At 41.6% G+C, this 23,678-nt stretch overlaps 1 protein-coding gene across 2 annotated transcripts in view; it reads right to left on the bottom strand.

The window, feature by feature from the left end:
* Nucleotides 1-20,680, bottom strand: part of NPTN (neuroplastin) — a 44,687-nt gene extending 24,007 nt beyond the window's left edge. For both annotated transcript variants that reach the window (XM_019504484.1, XM_019504485.1), the window contains exons 1-3: nt 20,179-20,680; nt 14,115-14,283; nt 6,775-6,869 (exon numbers count right to left, since the gene is read on the bottom strand). In XM_019504484.1, the coding sequence (XP_019360029.1) occupies nt 6,775-6,869; nt 14,115-14,283; nt 20,179-20,665 (751 nt within the window). In that variant the 5' untranslated portion in view covers nt 20,666-20,680. The remainder of the gene's footprint in view (nt 1-6,774; nt 6,870-14,114; nt 14,284-20,178) is intronic.
* Nucleotides 20,681-23,678: the final 2,998 nt, after the last annotated feature.

Here is a 23,678-nt window from a genome sequence, read left to right as displayed (position 1 = left end):
GTTGCCAAGCCAGGGGTTGCTTCTGGTCCACTTCTGGGTCCACCGCCGAACGCACTGGGGACCCCCCTGCGCTCCTGTGGGACACTCCATGTATCCCAGCATCACAGTGTTCACAAGCCACCTGGTATCTTGACGTATGTAGGAAAAAACATTTAAAGCTGTGCCTATATCCGAATTGTTGAATGTCTCCAAATCGATTCGGAGGGTTCCGATTTGATTCGGAGAGATTAAAGGGCCTCCTGATTCGATTTGGATTCGGAGATTCAACTGCCAAATCAGGCCAGATCTCCGCCAAATCAAATCAGTGACCGAAGCTTCACACAGCTTCAGAGCTCTTTTTTTGTTGTAAAATTGCTGCATTGGCTTCCTGGAGCAGCTGGGGCCAGACTAGCCAGTGATCATGGCAGAGAATTACAGACACACCTTCCTGCCTAAGAGTCAGTGGAAGGAGCATTCATTTTCTTAAAGGCTCTTTATCCTTTTGTTTGGCTCAAGGCCAAAGCATTGCATTAGAAGTGCAGGCATTGTATGTAGAAGCTAAATGCCTCTGAAGTGGGAGGATGTGAAGGTAAGTGTTCTTCAGAAATGATTCCCCTGGAAACTGGCTGCTAGCACCCAGTGACGACTGCCCCAAGTTTATTATTTAAGAAGCTAATTCCCCAACAACATGAATGAGGCAGAAGGGGAGGTCAAAGGATCCTTTGTGGGTGGAAAAAGAGAAGCAATAAGTCTTATTTTTTTCATGCTTCGGGGCAAAGCGCTTTCCTTTTGGTGGCAAGGCAGGGTGGAGAGAATGGTGTCTTCTACTTTCAATGGGGTCACCTTACAGCCTCTTTGGAGCCTTGATCCTTACGAATTTCCTCTGCTCGGATATACGTGGAGAACTGGAAACTTCTGGCTGGAGCTGCTACTGACTCATCTCAGGGTTGTGGCTATAGCAATTTAGCAGCATGTATGCTATGGTGGAAAGAGGATCAGGACAAGCAGAAAAACAAGCTTGTTACCAAGAACTAAGGATGGTGCACAGACACCTTTTACCCTTTAACTCTTCCTCCCATCCCTCCCCCAGAGGAAATATTTTATCCTCTATTTTATATTATTCTGGAGATTTGCTGAGATCTGAATGACAGTGCTTCAGCAGAAACAAACCTGTCCCAAGCAAAACAGGCAAAATTGAAAAAGGCTGCAAACAAGGAGAAGAAATAAGCTTAAAAAACAGTTCATCTAGGCTGACAGAAAGGCTCACCCTCATGGTTCAGATGACAAAACACTGGACTGACCTCTGCTGATCATTTCACTGCAAAAGCAAGAATGAAGGAAGGGGAAAAAAACACCTCTACTGAATGTAAAATACCCTTCAAAACAGAAAGACTAATGAAGTAAGTGTTTCTATGTTCATTTTACGTTTGTCAGATGATCACAAGCTTTCCAACAAGCTTATTCAAACTAGCTTGTGAGTCCTACAGCTCCCAATAAAAGGAGAGGAGTAAACAATGTGCTTTTTGAAGCTAAACATTAAAGAGTGGGACCGCAGACTAAATAATCTTAAAAAGGAAGTTTAATGCTAGAAGATTGAGGTGGAAGCAGAACACTGTCCCTTGCTTTAAAAGGAGGCAGGGCAGGGTGGCATCTTATAAACCAACTTGTTCGGAGGGGTCTGAAGAAGCTGGTCTCCAGGGTGCCACCCTTCCTAGCTTTCTGCCTAACTGCAGACTAACATGGCTACTTACCTCTCATTTTAAAAAGGCAGTTATAGTTAAGTCAGGGGACTAATTTTGACAACATTATTTTAAATTTGTTTTCCAGACACATTCAGTTCTGTTTGAAATCCTCTGTGCAAGTTTACAAGTGATTCACATGTTCCTGGACTCTATTTACCTACGGAGCAGTTATTGAGACTGACAGACATAAAGAAAGGCTATAAACAGGCAAGGGAACAAAAGTCCAGCAGCTCTGATGCTGCTTAGATTACATTTCAGCAGACTTGCCACAATGAGCTCATTCCAGGTTGTCCCAGAAATCAGTATTTTTTTCTGCAGGAACTCATATCCAAGACCAGATTTACAAAGTTACTTCTGAAACTAAGTGACCAATTCTTCTATGCTTAATTTATGAGCATAAATATCCAACACATATGCACCCAGGGGCCATGGCCAGATGTACATTTGTAGTGCACTTTGAAGAGCTACAAAAACAGCACTGTAAGGGAGGACAGATGTGCAGATTCACACCCTGCTCAAAAAAAGAGTGCTACAAAATCAGTGCCAAGGCATTCAGGGACATGCTCTCCAGCCAAGGGCTGGGGGCAACAGTGGCTTGCTTGGTTGTGGCTCTTACTGCCCTCCACCCACCCACACAATAGGGAGGGGAAGCCTATCAGTGAGCAGCCTACCTGCTCATTTGACAGACCACTACCACTGTGGCAAGCAAAGCTGCACCCCCCCCTACCCACCCCAGGATTGGGGGCTTCGGTGCACTCACAGACAGCCCATCTTGGGGCGGACTGCAGCTCTGATGACAGCGGTAGTCAGCAAGCAATCAGCCAGCAGCACTTCCCTACTCCTTCAAGGCTGTGCTCAGTGACTGTTCAACCTCACTTTTGCTCCCCCTTTGGAAGGGGGAAGGAGGAGTGGAGCATTACGGGAGGCTAAGGGACGACCAAAAGCTCCCCTCCCTCCAACATATTACAGTATAACATACAGATGTTATATGTGGTGCTAAAAAAACCCCCAGCACTACAGAGAAACTCCCTGTAGTAGGCTACATGCCTTGGGCTGCAGCCCAGCTATAGGCAAGCAGAAACTGATTGTAAGCCTGCCTCAGAAGACTGAGCCAGCTGATGGGGTAATTAGCTGACCCATGGGAGTTAAAAGGCTCCTACAAGGGAGCTGAGGGGGAGAGCTCTGAGGCTCTTGGATAAGCTCCGAAGGCCATGCCAGAGTTGCTGCTCTCCTGGGGGTCTGGTAGAAGACCCTGAGTGAAGCCAAGAGACTGCAAGTTTGCTGGAGAGAACAAGAGTGACAGGGAAGAGTGTGGGCTCCTGGTGACAAAAACCAAGCCTGGGCACTCTTTCTAGGTCTGGGAAAAGACCATTTGCTATCTGAGTGTTTGTTTTACTGTTTATGTTGATTCCTGCATAGAGGAAGTTTGCCCCAGAGAAGCAGAGACAAATCAACAAAGACTGCAAACCAAGATTGTATGAGCTAAGCACAGTTACCTAGCCCGCTACTCTCTCATTTCATCCAAGAACATTTCTGTGGCACTTCAACTATTTTTGTACCGCACAGGGAGCATGAACATCTATATGCTGCACTTCTGTAATACTATAGATGTAACATCTGACCACAGCCAGGGTCAGTTAAATATTAAGTGGTCACGTGCATGTACTCGGATCCAATTTGGAAATCATTTTTTATTTGTATAAAGTGACATGCAAACGTATGTATGCACTTGACTTCAGAAAATGTACCACAAAGTTTTCCACTGGCTAACTTTACTGTTGGAGCAGTAAGCTAATCACCACCCTCAAAATAAAAAATGAGCAATACTTCATTTCAGAGCTAACATGAGAATGTGATTTAGTGAAATTCTGTGCAAGATACCATGCAAGTTCTAGTATTAATGCAATAGCTCTTGCAGTATTAAATCAGCTTTTTGAACAGAACAAATTTAAATGCAATTCTTGGATACCCTAGCTTGTAGTTATCTTGCAATCTTCATCTTAAACTGTCCTACATATAGCCCTATGTTATCATTACATATATTGTGTGAAAGCTTAGTGACAAAGTAAATTTGCATGCCACAATTTGATTTTACAGGAGACTTGATAAGGAGTCCCATTTCATCAACACCCAATACATTCCTGTCTGTTTATAGAGATTTGTACAATGCCATAGGCTAGGAATAGCCATGGCATTACAAGGAGTGCCTGAAGAATAGGGTCAATGAGTCCAAGTTACTGACTGCTGTGCAAACTGCAAGTATCACTTCTCCCAAGAGTGGTGCTTAACAGTCATTAACTTATAATTGGTAATGAGTACTCAGTCCTGTGTATTTATGTATAATTAGCTATGGAAAGTGGTTAGTGTAATTAACTATTTTTATGCTTCTGCCCTTTGTGTCAATGGTTCAATCCAGGAAACAGGATTTCCCCTTCCATAATCCCATGCTCCTGCCACTCCTCACGATTCCCAGGGGTTTTTTTTCCAGTGTTCTTAACTGCCCATGAATGGCATGGCAGCCACGCTTTGGATAATGCACAACCTGCATCTTTTGAGAGTGCTCCAAACAGAAAGGGGCCATCTTCTGTCCTTTATCAAAGCTAAAAAGTTACATTTCCCTCCTCTGGAAATGGCCTGTAAGTATCATCCCCAAAGCAGCCTAATTCCAAGGGCATATTAATAAAGAAACATTAAACAGAAAATTTAGCAGGAATAAGAGGCAAAAAAACTGCACCTAATGTACAGGTTCCCAAAAACAAGCATGCCTTGTACTTAAAGCAATTCAAACAAAGCAACAAAGGGCCATTATCCTTCCTTTTCTACTTATTAGGTACCTAAGCATGAAAACAGGTTTTCAGGCACATGAACAGGGTGGAATAGGATAGCAGTTTTACAGCTAAATTAATCTGGTTGTCTAACAGATGGAATAGACTCTGGCCCCAAGTCTTACCTGCTCAGAGTTATGTATCTGTGGTTGCTTCTCACAGACTCCTGATTGAAACAAGTGCATTTCCTTTCCCTTCCCCTAGTCCTAAAGAAGGTGTACTCTTCTTTGAGTCAGTGGTGTTTTAGGGCTCAGCATTACAATAATTTTGTAGCTATTTTTCTATGGTGATAATTCAAAAATCACAATAGCATGTAGAATTCACTTGCTCCTTGGAAAGCCAGCAACCAGCATACTCCATATATCACCAGGTCCAACTTCTCTAGATACCCTCACTAAGATCCCCTCTCAGATGCCACTTCAAAAGAAATCCTTGAATCAAGACAGGAATTAAACCACTTTTCTTGTTATAACTGGATTCAAATCACCTGTTTACATGGCAATAGTGTATGTCCTATACCACTGCCTTACTTGCTAGAAATGATGATGCAACTCCCTTTACTCCCTTTAGTTATTATTTTTAAACATCAAATAAATGTCACTCAGACCCTGTTGCAGTACCTGGTCTCTCACCTTCACTTTCCCAACTAATTTAGTAGTCCAGTTAAGCTCTGTGTCTCCTGGTAGAGGTCTGAAATTCCTAAGGTATCAGTTAACTATTTCTGTTTACCAAAGGCCTTCCTTATGCCATATCACAGGAACCTATCTGATGACAAATCAGAGGCTACCCTATGCGACTGGAATGGGGATACCAATATTTAGGAGACAATGATCTGTTTCGCTTTGCTTCTTGACGGACTGAAAAGAAGCCATGTACAAGCCTTTACATTTTTTAAATAGGAAATGGGTAGGAAGGATTGGAACCGAGTGACTCTAACAAAAGTCCAGAAATTCAAATTAGTTTGGTTTATGACATCTTTATAAAGCAAAGAGCAACAAAAGCCGAGGAATGCCTGAGCTGATTGTTAGCATTTGGACCCCCAAAGAATTTTAACTGCCTTTGATTAACAAAACTAATCAGTATTTCACTAATGCACTGAGTTCAGCATGAAAAAGATCAGAGAAAAAAGCAGTAGCTACTGTTGAGGGGAAAGTTCTCTCTCTCTCACCTGGGCCAACTGCTTTGTTAATTATTCAAAGTGAACAAAACAAGCAAATCACAAGAATATGTTAGAGCAGTGCCAGCCAACCCATGGCATACAGGCCACAAGTGGCACAGGCAGCCACTGTGTTTGGCACGCAAGCCCTGGACACTGAGTGAAAGGGGACCCCAGCAATGGGGCAAGAACTGGGGGTGAGGAGAGGAGAGCTGGTGCTGGCTTGAGGGTTTGGGGCCCTGTGGGAGCTTTGATGGCAGCTGTCGACAAATTCAGGTGTTGTCATATCCTGCTGGCAATGGCATTTGGTAGCACCGGGCAGTTGTGGTAGCTGATTATAATGGCACTCTCTCATTGTTTGGACTCAAATTTGTGGCAAGTGTATCACAAACAGTTGACCGCCACTATGGTAGTCTTTCTAGATAGGGCCCATTTCCTTTTAAACAGGAATAGAAAGTTTAATGTAGCTAGTTAGTGATAGAAAGAGCCACTGGCCAAAAATATAAATTGACTGTACTGTTGGATCCTCTCTTTAAAATTACATTCATAATCTATTAAGTACCAACAATTTAAATCTCCAAAATAGTTCATAAAAGACATCAGTTCAGTATTAAATGGACAGAGCAGGAGAAAAAAAAAAAAAAACTGTGCGCATGAAGGGAAGTCACTGAAATCTAATGTCAGTCCTTGGTGAGGATCATCCATACTTTGCCACCTTTTAAATGTGGCTCCCCAGCAAAAATCTGGTGTGGGACAACTTCAAATGGGTTTACTTTTCTAAGATGCTGGGTTCATAACCTTTATACTCAGCAATCCCAAAAGGGACAAAATACTCCCCACAGTACGCCACGAAAGCACTCACAGGCAGCCACAGAAATCTTAGCCTTGCATGCATGACAGTACAGTAATCATTCTACTTTGTGATAGGTAATAAGGGAAATATGGGTCAACTTGAGTTACTCCTGTAAAGTGAATATACCCAAAGAGGGCAAATAGCAACATGGATCCAAGAAAAGAAAGGGAAGGAAGCTGCTCAAACACTTAGCTTTCAGAAGAGAAAAACCAAGAGTACCTTTCACTTCTATGGAGATGTTGGCTACAGGAGAGCTAGCAAACGTGAACACGCACAAGTATTCCCCTGACTCTTCTGCTCTGGCCTTCGTAATCCTGCAGGCGCAAGGAGAGAATACATCACTGGTATTAGGAATTGTTTTCACAACTGGAAAGTAGACAGGCTGACAAAATGTTTTGGAGATTTTCATTTTTTTTCAGAATAGCACCATGGATTGATTAAATTGGTTAGATCCTGCAATAAACCAGTATCTTATTGTGTTTCCCTATGCAACGCACAAAAATTCTAACCTTTTAGTACAATAATATCAATTTATCTAGCAACATCTCACTTACTGTAAAGCAACAAGAAATTTCACCACTTTTACACTAAGTTTGATATGAAGTATGCACAAATCACAATTCTAATCCGTCTTTTTGGTGCCCAAAACAGCTGCATTGATTGCTAGCAACTGGACAGAGACTGTTCCTCACATAAATAACATATCCAATTTCTCAAAAGCTGCAACTTATACATCAGTCTATATCATAAAGCAGTCATGGTACAGCTATTTACAAGGATCTGATTGAAGTTAGATATAAGCCTAAGAGTGACAAAATCAAAACATGATTGTTTTATTCCAAAAATACTATTGTTTTGTTTTTAACTAATAGTCAGTGGATCTATCAACTGTTTTCCTATTCAAACTGGTCTTGGAAAAATTCCCATGATCTAAGCTAGCAAAACCATGTAAAGAAACCAATGCTTTTTTGCAGAAAAGGACCTGGGGGTTACAGTGGACAATAAGCTGAATATGAGCCAACAGTGTGCCCTTGGTGCCAAGAAGGCTAATGGCATACTGGGCTGCATTGGTAGGAGTATTACCAGTAGGTCAAGGAAAATGATTATTCCCCTCTATTCAGCACTGCTGAGGCCACATCTGGAGTAGTGTCCAGTTTTAGCCCCCCCACTACAGAAAGCGTGTGGACAAACTGGAGAGAGTCCAGCAGAAGGCAACAAAAATGGTGGGGGACATGACTTATCAGGAAAGACCGAGGGAACTGGGCTTATTTAGTCTAGAGGAGATGGAGGGGATTCAACAGCAGCCTTCAACTACCTGAAGGTTGGTTGCAGAGGCTGGAGCTGGACTGTTTTCTGTGGCGGCAGATGACAGAACAAGGAGCAGCTTTCTCAAGTTGCAGCAAGGGAAGTTAAAGTTAAACATTAGGAAGAATTTTCTCACTAGGAGGGTAGTAAAACATTGGAACAGGTTATCCAGAGAGGCTGTCAACTCTCCATCCTTAGAGGTTTCCAAAACCCGGCTGGACAAAGTTTTGGCCCGGATGATCTAGTTGGGGATGGTCCTGCTCTGAGCAGGGGGTTGGACTAGATGTGACCTCTTGAGGTCTCTTCCAACCCTAACTGTTTATATTTCTCCATGCTGGGGTTTGCTGCAACTGAAATGGGGGGCAAAGAGCTGAGGACGTAAAAGCCACATTTCTATTCACTCTGCTGAGAATAAATGCACCTCACGTTTCTTCCACCCTTCCCTTGACTGAAAGGTCCTTGAACCTCCTACATCAAGAATACACAGGTGAGCAGAAAAGCTTCAGAAAACAGGTACAAAGGAAACAGTGTACTAGCACATGGCAATTTCTAAGACACTTACCCTAAGTCAAATCACTTTAACATGACACTTGCCTAAACACACTCAAAGCAGCATGTGTACATTAAATCACCATACCCCTTTTGGATGGTATCTCTTTTCTACACATAGGTAAACTGTGGGAAGGGGAATGGATTTCTACACAAACACAGGATAGTTATTTACTATAGCAACTATAGTTTTTAACAATGGCTGATTTCACGGATTCAGACTGCAGGAAGTGTGCGCCTTGGAAATGCAAAGTCAAAGCTCAGGTGGTCCTGTCTGTGCCCTTTTACAGAAGTAGTTCTCCTTAATTTGAAATTATAAGCATTTTGTCTTTAAAAAATTTGACAACCTATATTAATTCCTACACAAATCTATTTAAAATCATTCACATTACATAATTACAACAGCACCTGTTTGCTGCCAAAGCTTTAAAAAAAGTCAAAATTACTAAACTAACTAGGGGAAGACAATAGCTAAGCACCTGGAACCCAAGTTTGCTGAAGGATAATCAGTTTTCAGTAGCTACAGGCTTTTCTGTCAGCGCTCCTAGATATTCTTCATTTCAGTTTAGGTCATTCCAGTAATCAGCTCATTCAAAATTGAGGACTCCAATTAGGAGTAAAAATTGAAAGATGGTTTCCCATTTGCTAATCCAGAAATAAAAACCAGGTTAAAAGGTTGAGATATACCAGTTCTAAAGATCTTGAAGGACACTATGACCAGAAATAATAGATTTGATTTAATAGTTGCAGAGAATACTTTAATCAGTTAGTTGTAGATACAAACTGTTTTGATAAACTTTTCCTTGTGCATCCAGCACCTCTTAAATTTCATTTAGCTATTATAAAACTTAAAAAGGATTATTTTCTGCATGCCAATTATAATCAAACGACTACCAAAAAGCAGCTTGCAACAAATTAAAAAAATAATATAATAAAGCATTATTAAACAAGTATAAGCATAATATACAGATTGTGCACCACTCTGGACAGCAACAAGGGGAGTCCAGGAAACATTGTGAGGATGGAGAGCTTCCGCTTTCATACCTGTGGTAGAGAGAGTTCTGTGACATGCAGCAGAGACTGCTTTACACTTGGAATCCCAGCTAGCTTTTAGTTTCATGTAGAAATGGACGGGACTCTCATACTATCTGTGTGGGGAAATAATACACGGAACTTGGCAGATCACATTTCACCAAAAACAAGCCCTTTAAAGAGACCTAGCAGCTTAGTCTCCCAACTAAGAAGTGAATGGAGCTTCAGGGAAAGGCACAGGAAGGTTTAAGTTAAAAAAAAAAACAACAACAACAACAAAAACCCACCATTCAAACCTACTTAGAGTAGAAATGTGAACCACCTTCCCTATGGAACAGTATGTATCATGGGTCAGCCACTAATGCATAATTTTTTACTTCTAAGCTGATGTGACTGTCACCAGGAATGAAGTCTTCAGCATGATAAGAAAGGTGCGTTTCCCAGTCGCCCTAAATGGGTTTGTTAAATAAGAGTGCTCACTAATTTAAGGGCAAAAAAAAAAAAGAAGCAGGCCCTTTAAAAACTTGTCACTGTGGGATGTGGGAGGGTGGGGAAGAGGAAAGCAAAACCCCTTGTATTTTGTGCTACAGGGAAAAAAGACAACAAGGGTCTTTGGGCAAATCTGATCTCTTATTAGACCAACTCAGACAGTTGGAAAAATTCTTTGCAAGCTTTGCAAAAGAGAAAGGAATGAATTTACAAAAGCTGAAAGGGGCATCAAATGGTTTTACACCAACATATGAACAGGTGTGCAACTGCTTCCAAAACAAATTGTTCTGGCACTCCGAGCACTCCCTCACTCGCCTCCAAACAAACTGTGCTGGGTAAGCTGCTCTGCTGAGGCAGTCGGCCAGGCTGACGGAAAGCCTGTGACAGGGCAATGAACACACCAGGTCCCATTCAGGTGCCAAATGACTGCCCTGCTGATTGTTACGTCAATGTGGTATCATTATTTAATAGTTTGAGAGAGGCCCGTCAAATAGAGGCTGGGAAGCTCTACAGGCCAGATGGGCTGCTCTCACTTACAGGACGCTCATGTAGAGAATGGTGTTTTCTATTGCCCGAAGCCTTTAAAATTGTGGACTAACTCCCAGGCCCTGTGTGCTTGTTCTGATTTCATCATCTAGAGGCAAATGCCACTGCAAGTTTGCCAGTGTGCCCTAACAAGAACTGAGGTCCTTTAGGTACAACAGAGCACATGTGGTCTTGCTCCCCCCTATCCCAGTACGGATGAAAGCCTGGAGAGACAAATTCTTGGCTACGTTAAGGGGTATAGGTTGTAGCAGCATTGGTCAAAGGACACAGGCAGACAAGTTTCTTTGGGTAAATCCGGTATCTTTTAGAAGAGCATACACCAGCTGCAGACACTTCCTCAGCCTAATGAATGGCCTTTTTTACCCAAAAGCTTGCAAACAAGAATTTCTCCAACCATTTTAGTTGGTCTAATAAAAGACATCGGATATACCCAAAGAACCTTGTCTGGCTGTGTTAAGAATGCTTGAGGCAATAGGTAAAAAAGTCACCTTATGTTTGCAATACAAATGTTTTTGGTGCTATAACCCATAACTGTTTGTAGCTGGCAAGTTATTTGCTGTTCTGCCCAACAGATCCTGACATTATTTATGTTTATCAGGAGGAGAGAAAAAGGGGAGGGGGAAGGGGGAAGGAGGTACCAATTTTGACACACGCCCCTAAGGAGTCTTCAGCGCTTCCTCTGAGAATTTCATCCTGTTCCTCAGACAGGACCGATCTTAGTGCAAAGATATTCTCAGTGCTGACAAGATGCGTGATGAAAGAAAAGTTGTCAGATGAGCAAAAGGCAAATGCAAGAGTGAGGGAGAACATGGCACCAGCCAGGTATGGAGTCCTGTATGTAAGGCCACTATGTAGCTCATGATGGTCCTGCATTAGATCCCTCCTATGAAGTCTGGGTCTGAGGCAGTGCAGAAGAACCAGAGGTCCCAGGATGGTCAAGGGACCCTCATTCTTCATTACCCGTGTAGACAAACCTGCAGGTGGGGAAGGCCTGGACTGCAACCAGGGAAGTCAGTATAGGTGCCAGGTACCAGTCACACAGTAGAAGAATATGGAGCCAAATGCCAAGTAACCTTAAGAGGTGGGATCCACTCAGACCAATTGAAAGGTGTTAATGGACGTCTTACCATTTGAGATCCCAAGAAGCCTTCTGCTGAGAAATCTAGCTATGGAGATGCAGGTCACTGGTCAGTTTGAAGCTTTGGTGGGATACAGAGTATAGAGATAGAGCTGATCTTTCTTTTATTCTCAAAGTGGCTGCAGGGTTTAGCTGTGTTGAGACACCCCTGCCACCTCCAGAAGACAGAACTGGGGGCTGTATCCTAGGCACCCGTACAAGTGAACAGGTGCCAAGGCAGATGCTTCTTGTGTTGTCACCAAGCTACAGAATCCATAAAATAGGGTCCCAGAAAGGTCTTTCTACAGTTTCTGATTTAGCCAGTACTGGATAAGCAATTTTCTGCAAAAGCAGAGGTTGAGAAATTTGAAATCTCAAGCCTGTAAGAGAAGGCAGCCCCAAAGTCAGAGCAATAAAATGGTCTCCCATTTAGTGTCAAAGGATCTCAACATAATCAGCTGGGAGCCTTACTTGTCTCTTCCCTTTAACAGAGGGAGTGAAGGCACAGCAAATCAGACACTGAATTACCTTGCAGGTACCACCCAGATACAGAGGGTACCAGATGTGGACACAGGTTTCTGGGATGATAGCTGGGTGGGAGGCATGTCTTGAAGTTCTTATGGGGCTCTGGATTCAATACCATCTGGGGAGGACTAAAAGCTGTCATGTTAGGGATATATTATCTACACCAAACTATTCTCTGCTACTCCCTGCCACTTAGAAGAAAACTATGCTAAGGAAAGAACTAATCCAAGGACTCAAAAGGAAAGCTCCATTTGCTCTCCGCTGTGGCAACAAAAGGAACCACAGTAGTTGAAGAAGATGCATTTTAGTACAGAGTGGATCGAGGACATGGTTAAATTCATAAGACTTCCAATGACTGCCTAAAAGGACACAACTTTTCATGGCAATTCCCACAACTCAAATATACAGAATATGCTTGTGAATTTGCACTTTTGAATACATCTTTTCTAGCCATACAAGATGTAGAAATTCTCCTGTGGGGAGCTGAGAGAGGTGATATACAAGCATACTGAGGGGACTCTTCTTCAAGCAACACTTGAATTGTGGCACTTACAGCACTGATTCTTACTGTATGCAAGAAAATAGGCTAGGAACAGACATTGCATTTGTCCCAGAACAGAGAACTCCCAGGACTGGAAGGGGACTTGTGTATATGCCGATCGGGGTTTAGCAAGCAGCTAAACACACAGCCACTTTTCTTCCATTAATTCAATAATGCAATCCCAGGACAACTGTTCAGATACACTTTACAATGTCCCAGAACAAACTGTTAGCATTTCTTATTCCATGAATCTTTTTAGGGTCTGCACTAGGATAATGGAGATGGATGTCTAAATGACTGCACTTGGTCCCTAAAAGAAAATGGTTTCTCTAGGGAGAAACGTGCCTTGTTTGTAACCTTAGTTACAGGCTCAGGTACTACAGGTTTCCCTCACTTTATGCAGGTTCTGTATGTGCAAGTTTGCTCTTATGCGATGACCCTTCTTATACCAAAAATTCATTATATGCAAGGTAAATTCATTCTTATGCAATTAGTATGGTGGAAGCCTGCAGTCAGCTGCTTTGTGAGGTGCATTGTGGGAGTGATGCACACAAAGATATAGTCTCCTGTGTGGATCTGTGCTCCTTGCTCGTTGTCTGCGATGTGTTTCTGTAGTTGCCATCCCCACATTAACCACCACCCTGTGCTTGTGTGTACTGTCTGCTGATGGTGAGTACCCAAATTGTCTTGTAAAAGTGGTAAAAATGGGTCTGGGGGTCAGTACAGTTAAGGTCTTGGAACGTATCCCTATTTGTTACATTGTGAAGTGGAATCCCTTCATGTGAATTCCAGTTATGCGCCATTTTCCAGGATGTGCACAGCATAAAGTGAGGGAAACCTGTACTGCACTAGTGCTAAACAGAGTTCAGTCTCCTCCTATCTATACTTCAGAGACCTGGATTTACCTTAAACAAGGTCTAGAACCATGAAAGCAAAAGTAGTTTCAGCTCTCCACGGCAACTCAATCCACAAAGAGAGACAGAGATGCAAATATACATCTTGTAATGTAACAGAATGTGGAACAATATCACAGTTTCCTTTCCCAGCAGAATTTAAGGTCTACATATCCTGGTTCATATGTTGCAAACCTACTTCAAACAAGTTGTAAGTAGCTGTGCTTGGAATTATGGGACAGGTATCAAATTACACATACTGCAGTATTTGAATGGGAATGCTAGGGCATGAATTAATGATCATCTCTATGTGGGGGGAAGGGGTGTGGAAAAAGCACTGCAGTATTTCAGAACTACTTTTCTCAAACTCTTCAACTGTTCCCCTCAGCCTGGAAATGGTGCGACCCTCTACTGTAGAAGTCTTGTGCACTGTGTTCAGCCATCTTGTAGCAGAACCAGAACCAGAACCTCAGAGTCCCGACCTCTCGTCTCTACAACTGCAAGGCCACTGAAGTTGGAAAGCTCCAATGTGACAGCAAAGTGACTCTCGTTACAGACTTACTTGTACTCTGTAGTGTTGGTATTCTTTCTAGTGCCAGGAATCTCTTCCCCGTTCTTCATCCAAAAGCTGCTTTGGAGAGGGCTGGGATTTGTGGTGAGGTTGCACTGCAGTATGATGGGAATTGCAGATGGGCGAATGGTCACTTCCTCGCTGGCATTGATCCTGGGCTCTGAAACAAAGTATACATTAAACAGTCATAAAATCTCAGCTAACAACTGCCCCACAAACTCTAGTCTACGGTTCAGAGGAGAGTTGGGAAGGGAAAAAAGACTACACAAGGAATACTGCTTCACTATTTTGGGAGACACCAAGAAAGTCACACAAAAAAAACCAAAACAGCTGAGCACTAGTGAAGGCAACAGTTGAAGGACTGGCTCCCCTACATGGAAAAAGTGGTTCAATTATTTTTATATTGTTCATTTTCAAAGTAAAGGCAACCTCTAAACATTGCTGAGAAATATATATATTTAAATCTGGCCTTTGTTTTATTTTATGCAATGGAATCTGGGTAGTTGAGGATTATGTAAGTGAAAAAAAAAATCAGTTTCTTTTCATCTCTTAAGGAAGTAATTTTTTTCTGGATATTATTCAGTAGCTTTAGTCAGTCAGAGGAATGAAGTGAAAGCTCTATAGATAAAGCCTTCAAAAAAAGTCAATACTCTGTGCTGGGGAATAATATGCATTTCTTTAGCTTCCCAGTGAACAATGCCTTGTCTAAAGTAGGGATATTTCCATTATAGTTATCCTTGTAGCTGCACTAATACCCTGGGATAGAAAGGTAATGATACACTATGCCAAGCTTCTCCATTAAGATTTGAAACGTGGCAGCTACACCAGTGGCTAGTCACTGATGGCTAAAACTGGAGCAATTCTTCAGTTTAAATCAGTTGATAGATGAGACGCAACTTTGGGCAGCTCAAAGCTGCCCATAGTTTATATTGCTAATTAATATTAAGAAAGGGAAGTGTGCAGTTTAATTTTGCATGCTAAATTTTAGAAGGTGAGTTTTGAAGGGGGAAAAGTATCATTTGAAGCCCCATGAGATGCACAAGCATTACACAGACTGTTTGCAGAGGTCAATTGTTTTTTGAAACCTTGAATATCTGGCATTTTAACTGGCAGGATCTGAACTTATAAAAGGTATGAGCCCAGACACTGTTAAGGCCTTACAGAAGTAGTAGGATTTCTAAATTGTGAACCTGGTCCTTAAATTAGAATGCTGAGTGTTATTAAAGCAACATCATGCCCAATTGCTGAATACTAGGACAAGAACATTTTAAAAGCAGGCCAGCCAAATTATTAAAAAAAGTCAATTCCCTTCCTCTCCTCCCCCCCTGTAAAAAACAGTTTTGCCATTTGGAAAGATCAGGAGATCTTATCTAAATGTCAAAACATTCCACAAAAGAGTAAGGCTGAGTATGAGAAATTAGAATTGTAAAGGAAATGGATGAACCTTTTGCAGCAAGGCTTTCAAAACCAGTGCTGGTACTGTACAATGTCGATGTTAACTATTAAGGGATTGCATTAAAATTGCGGGACCAATTTGTGCATGCTCTGATTGCATTACATTTTCTTAAATTAAATGCAAAAGGATTTTAAAAGAGACCTGTTAACTGTTCAGTCCATTTGGCACTTCCAGAAAGCACCTTGCTCTCCTCTCTCCAAACACAAGGACTTCCTTTTGCATTCAAATTGGTATAAAAGGAAGCAGCCCAAAGGCTGAAAGGTATGTTGGTAAGCGAGCTGGGGGTGGGGGTTGGTTGTTTGTTATAGGAAACATTCATATAGCTCCCAGTAACAATGCATAATAATGTTTTGAAAAAGATCAGGAAAGAACAATTAGACCAGCGAGTTCCATATACCTGGCTGAGAATTATCTTAATACATTTGGAACAGCGATTAAGTCCTACTAGGCAGTCTTCTGAAGGCTCATCTGTAAAGCACTTGGAAAGCAAATTATTAAATTGAATGGAAAAATAATTTACAGGCACCATGAAGGTTGTTTTGTTTTCCCATCATGAACACACTCATTTCTCCAGTGATCTGCCCTCTTGTGCTGCTGTCATCTAGAAAGGCAGGGTGAGAAATCCCCATTTGATTTCTGTATCTATTTTTCCTCCCCATTTCTACTAGGTTGGCTGTGCAACCTGTCTCTGTTGCAGCTACTTAGAAGCCACAGTACCATCTCTCCAGTCCAAGATATCAAATTGTAGGTACTGAAGCACCCCAGTTCCTTTTGCCATTTCTTTTAGCATTATATCGCTACTGTCCATGTTCAAGTGCAACTCCGCCCCACCTGTCCTGCAATGAGACTTTTACCAGGTCCCTTAATGGAGCAAAATCATTTTGTTACTGTTCCATCCAAATCCTGTTTCTCTCTGCATATCTCAATCGCATCCCTACTGAATAAGCACACAAGCTTTTTCATTAAAAAAAGCTAAACAAAATGCTATAAAAGCAACATTTTAAAATCTCTTGAAATCAACTAAACACATCAACTTCACTAGAATTCACTGATTGTACTTGTTTGTTTTATATCTTGTCATTCAACATGAAATGAAATCATCAGTGTTTATTTTAGTCAAGGAACTAAACACAGTATTTTCCATTTGAGAAAGGAAACTGGTAGGGCAGGCTTACTGGCTACTGCAATAGAGACCTGAACATTTTTAAAGTAGAGCAGTTAGTAAGCACAGTCTAATGCTGTCCACAGGCTGCTGAACTGAAAGTGCACAACCTACCCTGGTGGCTAAAGGACAGTGCAGCCTGCAGTGACCCTGAAATGGAAAACATACATGCTGTTGTCAGAAAACATTAAAGCCATCATATTGTCATGGAAAACTATTTTAAAAACTAGCTCTCTGAAACAGAAAAGTTAGTATCCTAAAAGTTCAGAAAGAAAATCGGCAATGGCTTTACTTCACATTTTTTTAAATTGTATTGCTAATGGACCATCTTAGGTCCACTTTGTAGACTGTACACTGATGAACCACAATACTGAGCAAACAAGCTATCTGGGATGTTGATGGCCATGTCTGACCATTTAGATCTATTCTTACCCAATTATGTACTACTCAGTAACGTGTGCAGTATTTATAGCTGGTCTCCCAAGTTTGTGGACCCAAATCAAGTAATGGCAAGCAAATGAATACTTTTGGCCCCAGCTTACTGTGCAATTTCATAACTATACTGGAATGAGATGTGCATATTTTTGAAGCAAGTATGCATTAAAGATTGAGTGCAACCAAACTCCTTCATGCTAATCACACTTAGTGAGCAGCCATACGTCAGAGATGCTAATGTTACATTATTTTGCAAAAATGCAGAACAGCAAGAGGGCACTGCTAGCCTGTTTAAATATGCTGGAGACAGTGCCTTGTCTAAAGGGGTACTCTGGGACGAGGATCTCAAAAAGATAGCTGTCCCATTTCCCAAGTAACATACTGAAGATTTTGATAAGGAGATCCCTTTCCATATGTCCTGATTAAACTACTGATCCTAAGTGAGCTGACGTTGAGCTAGAATCTATCGTTTTACTGTAAAAGAGCACAGAAAACATACTGTTTTGTTGGAACCAAGACTAGTTCTATAATTTAAAACCAGTCCTCAGTGCTTCTCCCTCCCCACACCCCTACATTATGCTTTGAAATTAAACACTGAACCTGCGTTAGCCACAATTAAAGCAGGCTGTGATCTTTTGTTTTCTTTGACATCCCAACATGTTGGTATCAAATGAGGTCAGCAATCATGACCCTCATCAGCAGGATACTTCTACACCATTTGAATCCAAAGCTTTCATTTCATATACAGCGTAGTTTATATGGTATAAGCAACAGCACTCCATGAAGTTACATGGCAGCTTCTACTCAGCAAATTTCTTGACAGCTTAAGTGTTCTGGGCTGGTTTCAGACCTTGGACTTCTGCCTTCCAGTTACTGTTGTGCTTCCATAAACAGCTTTCCTCATTTCCAGTGTACCATTACCTGCAGGTTAAAGGTTTGAGAGTCCTGTTTCTGACAAACCATAGAAGATCAACTTCCTTTACATGCACAGTAGAGTTGGTTAAAATGTATGTTGTGCTCCGAGAAAACAAACACTGAACTTACCAAGGTGAAACAAAAATACAAGGCACTTGGCAACAAATTCATGTTATACATTCCAGAATTAGGTAACACTGGATGCAGGTGTGAGAACAGGCCACCTCCATCTCCCAAAACAGGAAAGTTTCAGTTATATGTTTGAGGGCTATAGGAAGCATTTCCTAATGGAGCAGGAAGATGTTTTCATAAGGACTCACCCTCAAATGCATGCTATTTTTTCTGCAGTTGAAGAGACCAACAGGCCACTCAAGAGTGGGTGGGCAAGAAGTAAAAGGAAACAAAATAGACTGTCATGGGCAGTAGAAGCTGGAGTCATATTAGAAAGGAAACAGGCTTCCAGAGAAGTTAAACTTGCTGGAAGACAATTTAGTTTAGCTTTGTCTTGAAGGAATATTGTTCCCTGAAACCAAGAGACTCTTATTGCTGTAACTGATAGGAGTTAACTTAAGGTGAGAGTCCTTTGTGACCTCAAAAGGTCCAGGGAGGGGTCAAGTACTAGGACTGGAAGCTGAACCACCCAGTTTTTTTTGTTTTTAAATAAATCCATGACATTGGGTTCTCTCTCTGTTATTTTTCCACATATATCCATGTTCTTTCCATTTTCCAGTGCAAGGTTCTCTGATCCAACAGTACCGACTGCAGCAGGTCATCCATTTTCTCTTCCTGCACACCCATCATCTTGTAGCACCTTTCTGTAATGCTGAGGCACTTCAAAATTATCCTTCCTGAGCATACTTAATTAACACGAAATTACCAGATGTTTATGAGCATGGAGTACTTTAGATACAACCACATATATTCAATGGATGTCACTAAGACTTTATATCAGGCTATTGAATGTGAAGCTGAAGTATAACTAGACAATGTTTCTGTGGTATGCTGGTTTATCTGTACAAATACCCAGAACAATCTTGAAAACATATATTCTCTGCTACTCAGCTTCCAGACACTAAAACATTTACATCAATACAACACACTCTCCTTTACTTTCCGCTCTTCATTTTCATTTTCCAGCTTAACTGTCTCTGCATGTACTCCATTGTGAATATGATGCAAACTGTACACCAACCATTAAGTCTCAGACATCAAGCAGTATTCTCTCTATGCAAATAAAGAGCATTTGTGTACACGTTCAGAAAATAAGACCCAAACTTGGCTGGAAGCTCAAAGTGAAGCCAGCAGAATGTATACAGCGCACTGACTCAGAGGGGAATGAACGGCTATAAACAATTGCACCCTCTGCCTTAAGAATTTAAAAAGGGAGATTATATTCTCAGTGGGGAATCATTTGACTAAAGCTCCTGAACATCAGCTTGATAACATGCCCTTACTCTGTGTCATCTGCTTTCATACCACAGAAGAGCTGCATCAGTAAGGTGCTGCTGCATCAGAGAATCCATTAGGCCACATGCTGCTGTTTAGAAAATAAAAGCTTCATGTCTTTATGGAAAAATCCAGCCTTTAAAGTTCACATGTAACAACAACCACAAAACTAAAAGGGAAGGCTTTGTACAGAAGTTTATGTACTCAGAACGATACAAGCAAGAAAATCATTCAGAGAAATACCATGAAAGTGGAGGAAAAAAAAAAAAAGGTTAGATCAGGGACGTACAAACCAAAACAGAAAGGCACTCATGAAGAAGCCAGCAATAGGATGGCTGGAAGCCTATTACAAAAGTAAAGGGGAAGGGGAGAAACAAAAATCCAACACTGGGCTTGTTTTCACATAGCAGATCTAGTACAGTTCCACAGATTTTTTCCCAAGTCCTTTGATCCTAGGGAGGAGAGAGGCACAGAACAAAGATGGCAGACACTTAAGCACTACAACTGGAAGAACAGTCTTGGGTTCAGAAAACAAGACAACAGGTAGTTATATCAAGGGTCATGGGAGGGGGAGGGAGGAGAAGGGTCACTGGACTGCCTCTAGTTACTACAGTACTACTACTGTAGGGTGCTGAACTCACTCTGAAGGACGCTTATGGTAGCCTGGGCTCGAATCCACGTTATGGAGGGATTTTGCCTCAAGTCATTCCTCCTGGGATCGTTGCTGGCCCTGCACTCGTAAGTCCCAGAGTCTTCCAAGGTAAGGCGGGTTATTCTCAGCACACTCACCCCATTCGCCCCGTAGGCAGTGTTAATGGTGACACGGCGCTTCCGAGCGCCATCCCACAGCTGTTTGAAAGATTCAGCCCGGTTGACTTCAGCATACCACCACTGGATCTCTGGAGTGGGGTTCCCAACCACGTCACAGTACAGCTCAAAGGCGTCCCCCGTGAGTTTAGTTTCTGACATGGGCGACTTGACAAACCCAGCTAGAGGGAGGGGCAGCAGAAATGCAGTGACAGACCAGCAGAAGATAACAGATCTTATAAAGAACAAAGCAAATGAGTTGCAGAAAACAGACAAAGGATTAGATAAGACATTAGTATCTACAGTAACAGCCGTTAACATGATTTTTATAGAAAGAACAGAACACACAGCGCTTGCAACAGAAGACTTGTTAGTTTTAATTCTGGTAGCACAGCATGCCCTTTCAAGGAAGGGTTCTTGGGAGACGGGCCATCAAGATAAGCATTTTATAGCGGGATCTCTGGAGTGGCAAAGTGGATTATGAGAGGCTGGAAAAGGCAAGCTTAATGCTGCAAACACACACCAACCCTTCAGAACTGGAAAGCAATGAAATGACAACTAAGAGCTATGAGAACAGAGACTGCAAATTATATTTTTAACCTGCTTGAACTATTTAAATTTATCTAGTGTTAAAGTATCTAAAAAACTTCTGTCCATTTTCAGCCTTTTCACATTGAACGGTTTTCCAATTTAAAATCAAACACAGAAGAAACATCAAAACTTCTGCCCTATGCAGCACTCTACCATAAACTCTACTTTGACCTTTTCTTCCATCTATTCTGAATTTAGGAGGCAGGGAATTCCCCAAGATACAAATTACCTACTTTCCTGCAGTAGTTCATTCACTGCAGCTGAAGGAGTAGACTCTCACAACCAGTCTAATGTATGCAAAAGTAAAATCCCCATCATACAGAACAAAACTGTATGAGAGAAAACAACAGCATCCAGTAATTAACTATACTAAAAAGATATGTAATACATCTTTTTTTTTAAAAAAAGAAAAGGTTAAAAAGCATACATGATTACAATAGAGTATGAGGTTCATGGAATCTCTTTGTGATCAACTTCTCTATTTACCAGCATTCCTATATCAGCACACTTGATTTTGTTCTAAATCGTCCTTCAAATCATACTTTGCAAGTGACCCACCAAAAATAATGCTGCTTTAAAAGCCAGTCTTTTGTGTACTGAAAGATTTAGATGCAGCTGACCAACTAGATTATGCAGCAAAACCCATCATATTGCCATGCTAAATTCTCTTCAGGCACCAGGGATCAACAGCAGCAGAGCATGTAGGACTTAGTGTCACCGTCTGGCCTCCACTACTGATAAAAAGCAAATCGAATACACTATTCCCCACTTCCCCCAACAAAAAGAGCTGTTTTCGGAAGTGATGAAGATGAGAAAACAATGGTTTTGGTTGTAAGTGGAAGGGAAAGCAAGGAGCAAGACACTCATTCTGTAAAGCTTTCATTGCATACTGACAAGGTTCTTTGGGTAAATATGATATCTTGTATTAGACCAACTCAATTAGCTGGGAAAAAAATTCTTCTTTGCAAACTTTCAGGCACAAACACCCTTTGTCAGGCTGAGGAAGTATCTGCAGTTGGTGTGTGCTCTTCCTGGATGGAATGAATAGACTGATGAAGTGTTTGTGCCCGAAAGATTGCAAAGAAGGTTTCTTTACAACTATTTGAGCTGGCTTAATAAAAAAAATATCAGATTTACCCGAAGAACTTTGTCTGCCTATGTCCTTAGACCATCATGGCTACAACCTATACCCTACTGACAAAGCAACCATTTTTCACTCCTGTATCAGGCAGTTTGGCCCACACCCCCTTATTTTAGCAGCACCAAGGCTGTCTTTTTTCTGCTACTCAACAGGTTACTGATACTGGTGTAAAATAAAATTCAAATGAGTTAACTTCACATACTAGAAAGCCAGTACTACACCATAAATGTCACTTAAGATTAGCAAAGCATTTTCTGTTCTTGCTACAAAGCACAGGGCAAAGTCAGTTCAGGACAAGTTTCCCGTTGCTATCCCAATGCTGATCCATCCATAGCAAATCACTGGAAGCTGAAGTATGCTATCAGCAATGGCTGCAGACTATGATTACAGGTTTCCCTTGCCAACCACGGTTTTGAGTATCCACATGTAATATTCTATCTACCATTCTGGCTACCACAATATACAGTTTGAGTAACCACGGTGTTCCATGGCCATGCAATAGCCCGCCACCTGCCATTTTCCCCATAAGTCTTTTGTCTTGCCAACCACAGTTTTGCCAAAAACAGGAACTTTCAGGAACCTAACCCCAGTGGTTGGCAAGGGAAACCTGTATCAGGCAAACAATGGTTCCTTACAAAATCAAAATTAATATTAAAACTAGTTTTACTTCTGACGCAAAGATTAGCCTCATCAACCATTTCATTCTTTCCCTGTATCTGATTAATGTTAAAAAGGAAACGGTGAACACAAGACAGAAGGTCAAGAGTAACCCTCTGCTGATGGAAGGACACAAGAGAAACTAGTTTGTCCTCTATTCCATAAAATACCTCCAGTTAGTACCTGAAGAACCTATTTAGACTGCTGCTCCTGCAGTGCTTCCCAGCAATGTGACTAATATATGGATCACACTGGTTTCACACTGCTGCTGTTGCCAACAACAGAAGTAAAGTTATGAACATGATTTGTCATACTGTCCCATGGACAAATTTTAAGAATGCTGTGCCGGGTGGGGAAGTACCTAGAGAGAGATTCCCCTCCTGTACAAATCCATGTATAAGACCCAAACCCATTTGAACCTAGATTTTTCAATGTGAAAGCCTAAGCAGTAAGTCATGAGCAAATCTAGCTTCTTTTTACATCTATCTTAGGGTCTACTTTTATAAGGAGGTGAAATCCAAACTATTCTGCAGCTCTATAATGCAGACATGCTATTGTATTTGCAGTCAAATAAATGGAGGATGACACCTGTCTAGAGAAACAGTGCAAAAGACAGTCTCATTCTAAAAGGTCAAAATCCTGTTGTTATGAGCCATATCGAAATGCTGACAGTCAAGAAGGCAAAAACACAACGCAAAGCAATGCCAGCCAGGATCTTGAACAGCTACTGCAGCAGCCTAAAATAATGCTCTATACTTATGGTCACTCTCTCAAATCTGCCTTGCTTAGCTAACGGAACCAACCACGAGGCTAGAGACATCATGCTCAGTCTATAGGTGAGGAAGAATCTGGGATGCAAAAAGACTGGCAGCAACTCAAGAAACTTAGAATCAGAGACAATAAAGTCCTTTTCGTACCATACTGGATAACTGAGTTTTGCTGCAA

Source organism: Gavialis gangeticus, unplaced genomic scaffold (genome assembly GCF_001723915.1).
Source record: "Gavialis gangeticus isolate Ggan-Ray unplaced genomic scaffold, GavGan_comp1, whole genome shotgun sequence".
Taxonomy (NCBI): Eukaryota; Metazoa; Chordata; order Crocodylia; family Gavialidae; genus Gavialis; species Gavialis gangeticus.
The sequence above is the reverse complement of the archived record's forward strand: the minus strand, read 5'-3'. Positions and strand labels throughout refer to the sequence as shown.